At 34.0% G+C, this 15,622-nt stretch overlaps 3 protein-coding genes across 3 annotated transcripts; 2 read left to right on the plus strand and 1 right to left on the minus strand.

Annotated features, from left to right (window-relative positions):
* Nucleotides 1-934: 934 nt before the first annotated feature.
* Nucleotides 935-1,207, plus strand: LOTGIDRAFT_89402 (hypothetical protein; the record flags this gene model as incomplete). Its single annotated transcript, XM_009046810.1, has 1 exon — nucleotides 935-1,207. A coding segment is annotated over one exon (273 nt), but the record flags the coding sequence as incomplete, so codon positions are not given.
* Nucleotides 1,208-2,516: 1,309 nt separating this feature from the next.
* Nucleotides 2,517-5,227, plus strand: LOTGIDRAFT_136550 (hypothetical protein; the record flags this gene model as incomplete). Its single annotated transcript, XM_009046811.1, has 3 exons — nucleotides 2,517-2,768; nucleotides 2,966-3,106; nucleotides 4,910-5,227. Coding segments are annotated over 3 exons (711 nt in total), but the record flags the coding sequence as incomplete, so codon positions are not given.
* Nucleotides 5,228-8,999: 3,772 nt separating this feature from the next.
* On the minus strand, nucleotides 9,000-13,035 carry LOTGIDRAFT_170945 (hypothetical protein; the record flags this gene model as incomplete). Its single annotated transcript, XM_009046812.1, has 4 exons — nucleotides 9,000-9,028; nucleotides 9,491-9,562; nucleotides 10,350-10,517; nucleotides 12,954-13,035. 4 exons carry the CDS (start codon nucleotides 13,033-13,035, stop codon nucleotides 9,000-9,002), a joined length of 351 nt encoding a protein of 116 aa, XP_009045060.1.
* Nucleotides 13,036-15,622: the final 2,587 nt, after the last annotated feature.

Here is a 15,622-nt window from a genome sequence, read left to right on the forward strand (position 1 = left end):
TGAGTAATTCTTATTCTCCAGTTCAAGTTAGTGATATTTCGTTCTCAAAGGCGGTCATTTAAAATACTAAAGCGTTGTTTTAATGGAAAATGTTGAAATAAAAATATTGTTAAAGCAGAACCCCCCTCCCCCCTCCCCCCCCCCCCACCCGTTGTTATTCTTGAATGTTTTGAAACAAACGTTGATTGATAATGCTAGGTGTGAATATTACGTCACTGTTATATTTTCGGGAATGTGGTCATGTTCCAGTCTTTTTTTTAAACGCATATCATCCAGAAAGAGCAATTCAAGGTAATGGTCGTGCTTGTCGCGGGACTGTTCGGCAATTAATTTACAAATAGCATCTTGGGTTATCCAGTCTGGATCGTAAGCATATCGCGCAAATCATTACCTATATCGAAGGGTGACTGAGGTTACAAAAGCAAAGGGTTATTTCGGCGTCAAGGTATTGTTCCGGTTCGATGAATCGAACACACCATATATTGTGTTACCATCGCACGCCTGTTTGTATATTCAGCATTAATTAAGTGTAACTTGGTGGGCCTATTTTAAAATGATTAAGATTGTGATCTTATGATGACGAGTTAACGGCATAGTTAACATAGCTCAGTATTATAACATTACAATAAAATATATATTTGTGTGTAATAAAATCTATTACATTAGTAATTTACGGTGACAAACCAATATAACCTATTATTAACATTGATTAAGGGGTGTAGTCGTCTAAATATTTGCTTAAACCTTAAAGTGATATGTTTCAGTGGGACTAATGTAATCAATTATGCACAAATTATGAAATAAATCTAAGAGTGAAACTAAATTTAATTCAATTACATTAATGTAAAATCGTATGAACACAATATTATCGGAAACCCCCTTACATTCTTATCGGAATTTTTTTTAATTTGATTTTTCCGAACCAAATTTACATTTTTTCAGAAGTTCAGCAAATAGTATCCTGAGATTGAAAATACCAAAAATTCCAAAGCTCGACCCTAACACAGTTTGTAAAACGTATCCTGATTTGTCGGAAGCTCAATACGATTTGTGTCGTAAATACCCGGATGTGACGGCGTCTGCTATTCAAGGAGTTCAAGTCGCCATTCACGAATGTCAGTTTCAGCTAGCTGAATACCGCTGGAATTGTTCATCGTTAGAGAGAAAGAATAAAAATCCGCATTCTAGTCCATTGCTTTCAAAAGGTAATTGTTCTCCTATTGCAATTCATTCATTCATCCATTACTTCATTATATCAAAAATTCATTTATTCATTCAGATATTTATTTATTTATTCATTCATTCAATTAATTAAAAAATCTTAAATTCATTCTATTACAAATTCATTCATTCATTCACAAAATCATTCCTTCGACGTGCGGTTCCAAAATCAAAAAATGTGGTCAAGCATCCACTCCCACGCTTGATGTACCAAAAGATCAAAATAACATTCATTATACTGTAAGTTGAAGTATGAGTGGGAGAATCTACTGGATATAAACAATTTACAACTCTCTAGAGGGTTAGGGACTATATTCAGTTTGTTGTTTTTACCAACCTGGCTATTGGTCAGAACATTGCCAATTGAAACCAGTTGCAAACGTAACTACTTGTCCTTCTTACATAGAAATAACGGACACGATCTTAGTTGACCACCATTTGAATCACTACGCCAGATAATCATGTTGCCTTAATGGCATGTGAACACACCTTATTGTTCTGTCTAATAAATGTCACAATGTTCCTAGAGCCTGCGTCATTTCCGCCGAAATTATGTTTTAATATTTCACAAAGACGTTCTATACACAAGTTATTGTTTTCATTCCAAGAAATTGCCGCCAGCTCGTTTTAAGTATATTCTGTGTCTGTGTTTTAAATAGAAGGTTACTGCGGTTTAAAAACTTTGTGGCACGCCATTTTGTTTTTTGAAGATTTTCTTTGATTGTCGTGCCCTCTAGCGTCTCTATTTATCTTTGTGGTTTGTGTCGTTTTTCAGCACTGAATTAACCCTGTTTATATCGATGCCATGTTTCAAATAAAATTCCATTCAAACTTAAGATAATATTTAAATAGTCTAGAGCAGTTAACTAAAGTGGGTGGATGAAAAACACACACGGCTTATACAGCAGCAATGTAATTTTTCATATAATATGCTTTGGAATGTATAGTCACATCGTGAGTCGTTATATTGCTTTACGGGTGGGTTCATCCGCGTCCATAAATTTGGAAATCACCTCTCTTTGATATCGATGCCACATTCTAAATACTGTTCACTTAATACTGTTTCATTTCTTTGAGGATTGAAGTGGGTGGTGTAAAAAAGGCAACATATTCCGTGCTTTATAATACTAGTACTAGTGCTAGACTTCTTGTGTTGACAGTTCGGCTTCAATAAGCTTTCAACCCTTTTGCCAAAACCCAAATACATGCTCCATCCTCCGAATTGCCTGATGACACTCTGCGATTGATATTAATAAAAACCGAATTCTTTTACATTTGCAGGTTATAAGGAAACGTCTTTCGCATACGCCATATCGTCAGCCGGAGTAACTCATCAAGTTTCGAAAGCTTGTAGTATGGGAAAGCTCAAATCTTGTGGATGCGACATGAGTGTTTATGGTAATCAACAGAACTTTGAATGGGGTGGTTGCAGCCACAATATCAATTTCGGGGCAAAATATGCCTCCAAATTCCTCGATTCCAAAGAACGTACCAGTCGTGATATTCATGCTCAAATTAATCTCCATAACAACAGAGCTGGTCGATTGGTAAGTTTTGGGTACCACAGTTCCTCGGATCCTCGGATCCAAACATTTTTGTGTTCCAACGTCAGCATTTGAATATACCCAAAGTAAACAAAATAGTAAAAGTACTGAACTTCTTTGTCTCTTTAGCCGACGCCATTTATATCTTGTTGAATCACTGCATTTACCACATAACCATAAGTGGTCGTTCTTTATTCCAGGCCATCATTCGACATGTACGTAAACAGTGTAAGTGCCACGGTATGTCTGGAAGCTGTGAACTGAAAACCTGTTGGAAAGCAGCTCCAGACTTCCGGGCAGTGGGAACTATACTGAAGAAGAAGTACGATAGGGCGACCAAGGTACAGGTACTGTTTGATTCTCATTCTTAGCATGGGTATTGTGCTGTAACATCTGAAACGTCTTCCCGTGAGGTATATGTATTGCTCTGTAACATCTTAAACTTCTTCAAAGATCATTGTGCTATGGGATGCTTTACGTTTCTTAACTTTTTGCAGACATACTAAATTGTATGATTCAAGGGAAGTAACCATCTTTAAACTCTTATTATTCCAATATCAGTAGTTGCCCCCCTTAGCATAAGTTGAAATTCTAAAACGAAACTCTGCAGAACATGCTTTCTCTTCTCGAAACACCTGATGATCCTTCAGAGGAGTCCACCAGTATACAACTATTACTCCTAATTTTGTCATGTTTTTGACGAGACTTTGTTTAAAAGAATTGTAATGCTTGTACGGATTATACTTCAAATTTTCTGGAACAGAGAATTCCTCTTACAAATTCAGAAAAGGACATGTATTATTCCTTTTAGAGCCTATGTAATACCGAACATCGCGATGGGTCGGACTCGATCAATTATTTCTACTAGTGGTTGATCATACGAAAGGTTTTTAGGTGGAAATAAAAGGCTTGGGAATTTTTCATGACTAAAAATGGCTGTAAACTACTTACGTATGGGTTATTTCCATTTAAGAACCACACGTAGTTTCGTATGGTGATTGAATTCAGTTCCAATCACATTTTGCCTATCTTGTTTGTATGCCTTGATATGTTAATAATAAAATAACAAAATTAGTCTGCGGATCGATTTTGGATTGAGACCGACTAATTTGTTCTGCCCTTTTATTAGCTGTGAATATTCCATATATATTTTTTTGTGTGTTAATGTAAACAACCAGCCTTCAGTTTGTGAGCTGAGAATACCCTAATAATCGATATACAAAAGAAAAGCTAATCAATACCTGAATTTCATATCTATAGGGATACAGTCGTCTAGCGGTGGCGTATGGTGCCATGCCACACCTTCCTCTCACCCCCTAAGGATAGATCAAATGAAATATTTATTCTAATTCTGACCGCTCACTTCAGCAAAGCCCCCCAAGACTAAAATCCAAAAGGGTAGTCAAGGTGCTTTTGGAGTATATTATTGAGTTAATGGGAAATATTCGTCTAAATATAAAACATATTCTGAGAGTATAGATAATAGAGATTCTATAGGGGTATTTTCTTCAAAATATTTACCAGTTGGTGGGGTTGAATTTCAGCCACTATTCACTATATAAAATGAAACTAAAATAAAATAAATATTCAACGTCACTTTTTGTTAGTCATAAATTTTGTCGAGGGCTAGATATGAAGCAAAAAATTGACAACTGTATCCCTAAGAATATGCTAGGTCAGAATGACTTTTGTTCAAATCAGGTGTACTGCATGCTAGGCAAGATATTTTTAAGTTTTCAAATTTATAGCTACGTCCAACAAATCGATTGTGTCATTTTCATTTTACATGAGGCTCTTGGAAGGACTTACTTAGAGATGTATAATTATATGACACTGATACAGCTTAGTTTCAGTAAACCTGCATCATCAGATTGGTGTACCAACGTACAGGTGACACTGAGGTCTAAGACCCTAGGGTGTAATTACAAATCTCTTATGCAGATATTGATATAATATTTATAATACTTACAAATGCATGGTGCAATATTCATATGTGTTGCAATGTAAATACTCGTACGTTTCATTAATATGTAGACGATGCAGCTACCTTTATATTCTGAAAAATGACACATATAGACTGTCTCCCTATATTTATATATATATATATTGTTCATGTTAATAAAATACATCTTTTCTATTTTCAGGTCGATATTACAAACAGTGCCAATACAAAACTTATCAAACGCAATGGACGTATACCAAAACACTTAGAGCTTCTGTTTTATGAGAAATCTCCGAATTTCTGCGATCCTAATCCGTTAGTGGACTCGCCAGGTACGACTGGACGATTGTGCAATAAAACAAGCGGTGGTATAAACAATTGCGAAACGCTGTGTTGCGGACGCGGGTATAATACGTTACGTGTCAAACGTACAGAACGTTGTCATTGTAAATTTTTCTGGTGCTGTTACGTTACGTGTAAGACTTGCGAGTACGACGAATGGGTTACTGTGTGTAAATAAGAATAAATGACAAATTATTGTATCTATTTTAATTTAAGACCTCTGATTGGTCAGTCGTATGTGTGGATAGATGACCAATCAAATACATGTAAATTTCGGGAATTATTTGAAAGTTGAGATGGTTTCAATAACATTTAAAATAGAGCTAATTAGAAACCTTGTAAATGGAGCAGAGATATTGTGAACAAACTGAAAAGATGTTGAACTAACCGGATATTATATTGATGATAACCGAATATGACGTTTTTAAGTAGATTTAAATCTCCCTTTTTGCGAGTCTTTAGCCATCAACAAAATACACATATCAAAATATGTTCATGTTGATACATTGTTATTGTGTACTATAACTGGAGAGATAGTATGCTTACCTATCAAAGTTTAAACAAGAATTTAACCTTAGAGAGGCAACATAGTATGATAGCCATATTGAAAATAATGCCCCAGATGAAATCCATAAAATGTTCACAATGTTAATCATTTATTTAGCCATAGTAACGTAGAGGTATCTGTCAGACGATCTAACCGTTTCACCTTTGATGCAGCTGACTCTCGTCATGTTTTTACCTTTACTAATCGGTCTTTTTAATACTCGACAAATGAAAACTAATGATGACATCGTGAGTCGTTGAATTCTGTTGACTACAACGCCCTTGAAAATGTATTTCGGGAATAATTATTTTATTGCCTAGAGTACTTAACAGATTTTAAATAATGAAGGTTCAAAGAAAAAACAGTTCTGTTGCATAAACTGTAATTTACCCATTGAATCATAGAATTTCACGAAAACTCGGAGATCTGATATATCCTTTGGGTATTTGAATGCAGAATATAAATTTTATTATTGTGTTCAGAAATAAAATGTAAAATTATCTAAAACTGAAGTTGTATTATATAAGAAATAGTAACATGATTTGACGGGCTTTTTGAGATGTCTTGAAGAAATCCCAGGTTGATAAAAACGGCAGTGGTATCAGGTGTTCTTAAAAGAGTTAAAATTCTAATAATGCCAAATAAGCAAAATAGCTTGAATACCATTGTGCAGTGTCGTGGATTTCCAGGTGCAAAAGTACACCAAGTTACGGTAGAAGTAGTATTGAATGTTGATGACATAAGATTTGAAAATGGTCTAGGTGAAGATGACTACTGAAATAGTAGAGACATTTTTTAAAAGCTCTCCCACTGGTGATTGTTAGCTATAAGCTATTTATTGGTTTGTTCCTAAAAACATGTGCTGTCTACAATCGCCTATTATCCCTGATGAATCCATATAGGCAGGAATAGCCTGGAATACAGCAACACACAGATTATTTTTTTTCTGGAAAACAGCCTCGTGTCTACATGGACTAGATTAGTCTGAATGTTCCAACATAAGCAGACTCATCTCACTTAGAAAAATAATTACTGTCAAGTTTCCATATTTTCCGGCTTTTAGTATTAATTAATTTCCTTTGTTAACCCACTTAAAGTCAACGTGGTCCTATTCTGTGATTGACTTTTTGATCCACAAGAGATTGGCCTCTAAGAGTCAAATTTGTTTCTAATCTTAACCGGAAGTTGGTAAGGATGGTCGTCAAGATAGTCAACCGGAAACTAAAGATCTAGTATCGAAATTGCTTGTATATTAGTACGAAAATTAATTCATTCATTCGTTGATTGGTTGATTAATTTATTCATTCTTGTGTGCGTACATGCTTCCCTTCGTGTGTGCGTACATCATCATTCATTCACTCATTTATTCATTTAAATTCGTTCATTCATTCATAGATTTTTTTCGCTCGGTATTTAAATAAAGGGTGCTTCGTGTTCAAGAGTAAGTGTGTGTATAATTCTTTTTCTATTAATTCTTCAAAAAATGACAAGTTTTATGATGAAATACTTTAGCTGTAGACACTAAACATTATTTCAGCCTCCAAAAAAATGTTAATAACTCTAATACGTCACTATATATATATCTATAAATGTTTCAAATCAAATCAAAAGTCACTTGAAGTTTAAGACATCCCTCTAATACCTTGACATCATAAGAATGACACGTGTCTACCAGCTTGAATATATGAATTATCTCCCTTGTGAGAATTAGATATATAACCAATCGAATGCCTCGTTAGAAAGAACAATTAAGAAATGACAGACGAGAATTAGTAGTACACGAGCAATTTGTTTTGCAATATGAAAACAGTTTTTCTATATGCAGCTCAGTGTATTTGTCAGCCACAATTGTCTCTCACCCATTCCGCTAAATTTCTCTCATTTACAACATAGACACCAGTCAGTCTACTCCATCTTCAAAACCTCAAGCTATTACGAACTTCGTTCTTATACCTTGACTGCAATAGTCATATTTCTTGTGGGATGACAGTTTGTTAATGAAGCGATTTGGTTCGCTAGCCATAATGTTAATAGCCTTTCTGTCGAAGGCCCTGATTGGTTGTATTCTATCGCGTACAAACCAATCAAATCGCTGCATTTTGTGATACAAAATGTAGTTAAGGTATAAGACGAAGTTTGTTGTAGCTTGACATTTTGAAGATGCCAGTCAATCCACTCTATCTTAAGTACTACAACTGTGTCTTCCTGTTTATTTGGGGTTGAGATATATCTATGGTAATAGATCGAAGTAGTTTCATGATAAACCTAATAATATTAAACTTGGTAATACTAATGGTCTAGTTTTATATATAAACCTAATAAACAGCCTCTGTACTTTTACACAAAAGTAAATGAGGTCTCTTTTTGTCCTTTTAGGAATTACGAATAGCAACTGGTTTGGAAAGTACCATGAACTAATACTGTGGACCTTTTTGTTGTATTGTGAACTAATTATTGTATTGCTTACTTATAGGTTATATTTTAGACTAATTTAAATATTGTACCATTGACTAATATGACGTATTGGTTATCATTGTGAAATATTTGAGACTGCAAGTATTCGAGACTAGTTTTGTTACTAGACCTTTATGTGGTATTATTGAATAACATGTTGTATTATAGACTAATATGTTGTATTACAGATTAATTGGTAGTATTATAGTCTAATATGTTGTATTATAGACTAAAATGTTGTATTATAGACTAATTGTTTGTAATATGGCTAATATGTTTTTTATAGACTTATATGTTGTACTATAGACTAACTGTTTGTATTTTAGACTAATATGTTATTTTGTAGACTACTTTGTGGTATTATAGACTAATATGTTGTATTATAGAATAATATGTCGTATTATATACTACTTCGTTGTATTATAGACTGATATGTTGAATTGTGGACTAACGTGTTACATTATGGACCAATATGTTGTTTTATAGACTAATTCGTGGTATAATAGACGAATATGTTGTTTTATAGACTAAATTGTGTGATATTGTAGATTAATATATCGCATTATAGACTAATATGTTGTATTACATTCTAATTCGTGGTATTATAGACTATGTTGTTTTATAGACTAATTTGTTATATGTTGTATTATAGACTTATATTGAATTGTGATCTAGGTCATAAATTTTCTAAATGAAGTATTTGTTACATTCTAGGCCTTTACATTTAGGTGAATACCTCCAGCCCCCTACCATTGACAATCATCTTTATTTTATTCGGCTTTTACATATAAAGACATGTTGTCACTTTGTCACTACCAATTGCTGTACTCCAGGATGCCGTGGGCGATTGAATTTTATAATTCTACAAAACACAAAACTCTCTAAACAATTTTATTTAACATTTCATCATTGACCGGAAATGACGCAAACCGGGTTGATGCCAGTTATTCTATCTTCCGAAGCCGGAATTACCAAAAACTGAAAGATAACAAGAAAGCGTTATTGAGATTAAAACAAATAATAACAAGCGCCATTTAAACTTAAAAAGGTAACTACAATGCTCTATCAACAAAGAAAATACAACTTTAAAGTTTTGTTAACACTTAGAAATTTACAACAAAGTGTTATCGCAACTGAATAGCTTACATTAGTATACGTCAATAGCAGTAATTCCTGTTTTTATCGGAACGCAATCGTCCCCCACGTTAAGCATAGATCATCACTTATTTAAAAAAAAGCCTTCTTCGTCTTATATCTACAATTCGCCACCGAATACAGCCAATTAGAGAAAGACATATTATGGCTTGTTGTTTACAGACTTTTGGGATACACGAAAGGTGTATTGTAGTCAAGGTATAAAACTAAGTTCGTTTTAGTTTGATATTGTGAAGATGTAAAACATACGCCAAATTCATTGGCAAACATCATACCATAACTCACCTCGTTTGCTTAGAGAGCTACCTGATTTGGGTTCCAATATTTGCATTAAAACGCTGTCAGGAATTCTCAAATCTGAAACAATTCAATAATGAGTTCAAGTATGAGTTCCTTCATCTTAAAGGTGGTAAAGAGTGGGCGGGGACAACGTGTAGTATCTGGGAATGTGGAGCATTGTTGGATTTAGTCGAATTTAAAACTGAGAAACTGAACTCAAATGGAACGGTGTGTTTCGTCCTAATTTCTGCTCTGAATATAACCAAGGTAAATGAGTCCGTTTCCATTTTGTCAGTCGATCGATCGTCAATGTATACGGTCTGTAGCGCAAAGGGCCTTGGTTTATTGTCCCACTGAACGACTATCACCATGCCAGAATATCGGACCTGCAACACTTACAGGGTTGAATGTCTTGTACGCGAGAACCCCTGATAAATCAAATGGATAACAAGTACATTTGAAGGCCATGGTTCGCCATATTCGGAGGTTTATTTTGAGCATTGAATATATGTAAATAGTCTTCAGAAGTACAAGAAAACAAGGAGTTCACTTTCTATTTCAATAGATTTCTTTATTATATGGCGTTGTCTCAAGAAAAGATGAGTCGTTATTTTTACTTTCAGACGTGGATAATTTTGACACGCATGAATTTGAAGACTCAAATTTCGAACACCATTAGCTTAGCCAAAACAAGAAAACACCTTTCTGAGACTGAGGTACGATTGGCCAAACGGATGGCAAAAAGTTTGAGTTCTACTGTTCTTCAGCATATTTGATGAAACTATTCAAATATAAAGGAATTTCTTAATTATTCAAAGTATCTAGAGTATTTTAGGTAGTTGTTAAAAAAGAAAATTATCCTCACCAGAGACACAAGATAAAACCCCATTCACGTAGCCTATATCTGCTCCTAGCACCGCTCGACAAAAAGCTTCTTTTTCCTCATTAGAGAATAGACTTAGACAGGATGGTATAGGTCGATAGCATTGGTCTCTTTCTTCTAACCAACCGTCTGGACAATTCGATCTTAGATCTGAAAAATGTAGAAACGAATGTCTGGATAATCGAATAGCTATGAACTGACAATAACTTTATAATTATCTTATTTGCAATCAGGACAATCTTACTTTAAAACTGAAAAAAGGGAAATTCCCCAAAAGCAATCTAATTACAAGTGATAAAGTGAACCAGGGAAGTACAGCTTATTTCCTGCCGTCCGCTCAAATTCAATATCATCTTTCACATTTAAAGATGGGTTCCCTTATTTTCATTGATGACAATGAAAATGCTAATTCTTATAAGAATAGAAAGTTGGGGTGCTCTAATGTTGTCCATAGTTAATTCATAATTAGCGAAATTAGAAGAAAATTACAAGCATTTTGATTGGTTAAAACTCTTAATTATATACAATATGAACATAAATATAATACATGATAATTCATTAGAAACAGAAATTAATCTTAAGATTTATTTGACACTAAAAATAAGGAAACCCATCTTTAAGTGATTTCTGTCACATTTAGACGATTTTTGCCCATGGCACACTGTATTGAGTTGCATCTTCATTAGTCCAATAACAGGAGAATAACAGATTTTGTTTTTAAAAAAATCCATTTCATTTGATTACAGATTGCAAGGAGGTGTACATTAAACTACAGTAATCTTGAGTCACTTATTTCTATTTAACTTATGTACAGAGTGTTTTAAAATTGGAGTCTCCTCCTCCACAGCATATAAGCTAAAATCGATATAAACAAAACAAGTATGGCTTACGACCTACAACGAGAGGCGGCCAAAGTGCTCAGGGTAATGGAGTTTAAATTCTGCTGAAATAGTACCTTTCAAGAACGCCACACAAAATAAATATCTGTTCTGAATCACTGAATCTATTTTAGTATCTGTTGTGGAAGGGGCTATTATTTCGAAACACAGAATGAATTGACACAGAAGAAAGAAAAATTCATTTCATTACACTTGATTAATCATTCTGAACAGTCAATTCAATTCATTACATTCGTACATATTTCATTTCCGGTATCACTCATGTAAACCGGAAGAAGCATTAAACGTGACTACATTTGTTACAAATAAAAAAAATCGAAGCATTAAAATTGTCACCTATGATATATAACCTAATAGTAAAAGAAAATGCAATAGATAACAAACATTGAGATATAATATGTAAAGTAGATCAGCACCGGCATTCAATTTCGTAGTTAGATCTATAGAATGAGTGAAGTGACCCACAGGAAATAAACATATCAAGAGGTACCTCATCAAAGGCACTCCCTTTCGTTCAACATGTTTAAATGATTCAAGTAACCATCAGAAAATAAGCGAAACGTACCACAAAGTCACAGACAATGAACAACACGAAATATATATAGTTGTGATATAATTGAACAAATTTCGCTCTAGAATGGTTGTTAATCATATTTGTCAAAGTGACCGTAAACTAGAAGCCAAGGGTTATTAATACAAGTATTAATATAACGTATCACTGTACCCCCGGGCTACAGGTCACTATATCCACTTGACTGGGCCTAACTACCAGTAACTACAGCCCAGGGGGTACCTGACTTTCTGACATCATACAACCGTGAATACTGATTCTCGTAAACAATATCTAGCTTACGAATAAGAACGATAGTATTCGGGAAAGTTAGATTTTAGAGAAAAATCAGAACTAGTTAAAAAGCAATCACTGGGTAAAAACTATCATCATAGAAAACATAGTTTACATCAAAATCATTATTTAAATCACAGGGAGAAAACTGGTATATGGCTATAAACACAATTGTTCAAATCCAAAGAAGAAACTGATGTATATCAAAATCGCTATTCAAATGACAACAAAAATACTGGCAATAAAAATAGTCTTCATATCAAAGATGAAAACTGAGTATAATTTATATTTGGATAAGGTGAAAAACTGAAATGTCAAAGGCATTATTCATATCAGAAGGAATAAACTATCAGTAGCAGTTTCTGATGGTTCATCGCCTTCCTCTTGGGTCAAAAACCTCATCTTGCTAACTATCCATACGTCTTGGCACTGTTATACTTACAATATGTATTTACATGTTCAGGAATAGCGTAGGAGACAAAGGTCATTATAGGCTCACGACCTCTAAGCAGGTCTTAAAACATTACAGCCTGACCTTCAGTAAACGTGCTTGCTAAATACAAGTTTAACAGTACGTGTATCACTACCTTCACAGTGTCAAGCAATTACGAACTTCATACTTATACCTTGACTGGAATAGCCAGCTTTCTTGTATCACAGAATGAAGCCAATCAGAGCCCTCGTCAGAAGGCTGCAAACATTATGGCTTTGTGTTTACAATCTTAATCTGATCCGCTGTATTCTCTAGCGTACGATCCAATCAAATCGCTTAATTTTCAAACTTCCGCCCATACAAGAAAGGGGATTATTACAGTCAAGGCAAAAGTTTGAAATTCGTCTTACCTTGACATTGTGAAGATGATGTATCATGAGTCCTATAGCTATACACTATTAGAAAACTATGTTCACGACCAGAGTGAATCATATTGTAAATAATGTAGAATTTTGAACAAATAAAACACGAAGTTCAACGTTCTCTTAATAGCTTGAAGCTCATGCACTAAACGCTAAGAAAAACTTTACTCAAGCGATATGAATGACATTTAAAAGATAGTTTTGCTGGTAGGAACCAATTTTCAAGACCATTTAACACCATTGCCATAATAATCAGGTACAAGTATTCCTCATAGTACACTGTGTGGCCTTTGTCTGTCTTCATAAACCCAAAAAAGGTGCAAAAAGTGGTTTTCATTTCAATTTATATGTACAGATTGTATATATCTTATTGTTCTTTCTTACAATTTTATTTTATAGGGTGTAAACCAAACTAGTGGGTGCATAGGACCGTCCGTGTCGACTGGCATTTCAACACACACATTCACTGCTTTGGCATTTGGAATAATTCCGATTACTATATCATTAATGAGACCTAGCTCATATATCAAAATGCCAGTAAGTAAAAACAAATCCCACTAAATTCCCCATTAAGCCATAAACATTATTTCTATCTTTATCAGAATTCACAAACAGTTTTTAGTCTGAAACTCAAAATATTGCTAATCTAAATGTAATTTGATATGTAATGTAGACCTTGAGCATCGTGAAAAAAAAAAAAAAATTGCGACTTCTGATACTACACCCTAGGCTCGTACTAACCCGGGAAAAAGAGGTCAGAATTATAGAACGTAAACCAGGGCAAAGAGAACAACTGCCTCATGCAAAATTTGAAAAAATAAGAAATTTTGTTTAAAAAATTACAAATATAAATATACGATATCGTTTATTTTATTTCTATGGCCTAGGTTTGAAGATCATCGAAAGCGTTGCGATGAAAGACCAAACTGACTTGAAAAAAAACAGACGTTTGCGGCCTTGGTAAAGATCACAAAATGGACCAGAGAAATAAATCAAAGACACGAAATCGTCGTGTCAATATTTTTAAAGATTTAATGGAAGTATTAAGACAATCAATTTGTTAGAAAAAGTTTTGAGACTTGACAATGATGGAATGCTGATTCGTCTCGAACACGCAATCTTCAATTCGAATTTAATGGCATATTATGGGAAATTGGCATTTGAAAATATAAAATTTTTAATACCTGAAATGGATATTTCATTTTTGTCCTCTGCAACAATGCGTTGTATCCATTTTGCACTCACATGACTTACATTTTCATGCAATTGTTTTTATATGGCCTAAAATAACTATTCAGTATGTTGCAATTAAAAAAACGTCCATATTCGAAAACCAAACTAAACAAATATTTCAAATTATAAGCAGCAATAATAACGTGCGGCAATGAGTATTAGAAGCTTTGGTAATAGAAGCGTCATTAATAGCAAGAACCTGAGAATTCTGGCTGAATATTGGAATGGTGCAAACCGATGCTATTAATGCGCATATATTCAATTTGTTTTCAATTCATGTTGCCATGCCATTTATATGTTCTAGATGTTTGAAATTCTTTTTGTCATTTATATATTTCAGTTGCTCTGAAATCACTTTGTTATTCATGTTGTATTTGTTCTCAATTCATGTGGCCATTCAAAAACTCAATTTATGTTGCCATTCACAAGTTTTCGTTGTACTCAAATCATGTTGCCGTTCATACGTTCTAGTGGTACTCAATTTATGTTGCCATTCATACTTTCTAGCGGTACTCAATTTATGGTACTCAATTTATGTTGCCATTCATACGTTCTAGTGGTACTCAATTTATGTTGCCATTCATACGTTCTAGTGGTACTCAATTTATGTTGCCATTCATACTTTCTAGTGGTACTCAATTTATGTTGTCATTCATACTTTCTAGTGATACTAAATTTATGTTGTCGTTCATACTTTCTAGTGGTACTCAATTTATGTTGCCATTCATAATTTCTAGTGGTACTCAATTTATGTTGCCATTCACAAGTTTTCGTTGTACTCAAATCATGTTGCCGTTCATATGTTCTAGTGGTACTCAATTTATGTTGTCATTCATACTTTCTATTGATACTCAATTTATGTTGTCCCAAAATCATGAATAAGTTGTACAGTGAGATAGCATTTGCCAGCTACCCTAGATGTCCAAGGTTTAATCCCGAGCAATTCCCCCTACCAATGATTCGAGTCTTTCGGATGGGAGAATATACCAAGGCGATACAGGCTGTACAAAAACGTTAAACATCCCTCGACAGTCGTGATTCGAAAATAGGTAGTCAAATGTCCAAATACATTTCATATCATCACTCATTAGCAGTCATCAAACTTTGACTAAACATGATATCAAAAGAATTTTGTCAGATCATAGATGACGAGTTAAGTAGCCCACAGAAAATTTTTATGAAGCATTCCGGTCTGTATTTCAATTAGATTTAAAAAAAAATAATAAGAGTTTTTTTATTTGTCTGCGGAACAATATTTACCGTGATAATATCAATTTCAATGACAAAGATTGGAAGGTACAGAGATGGCGTTGATTTCCATCAGACATATAATGAACTCTTATCAAAATATATTACCTTTTAATGTCTAGTTTAAAAACAACACGATTTTTTTTTAATTATTTGACTAATTATCAAGGTGATTT

This window comes from Lottia gigantea (genome assembly GCF_000327385.1).
Source record: "Lottia gigantea unplaced genomic scaffold LOTGIsca_107, whole genome shotgun sequence".
NCBI classification, from domain to species: Eukaryota; Metazoa; Mollusca; class Gastropoda; family Lottiidae; genus Lottia; species Lottia gigantea.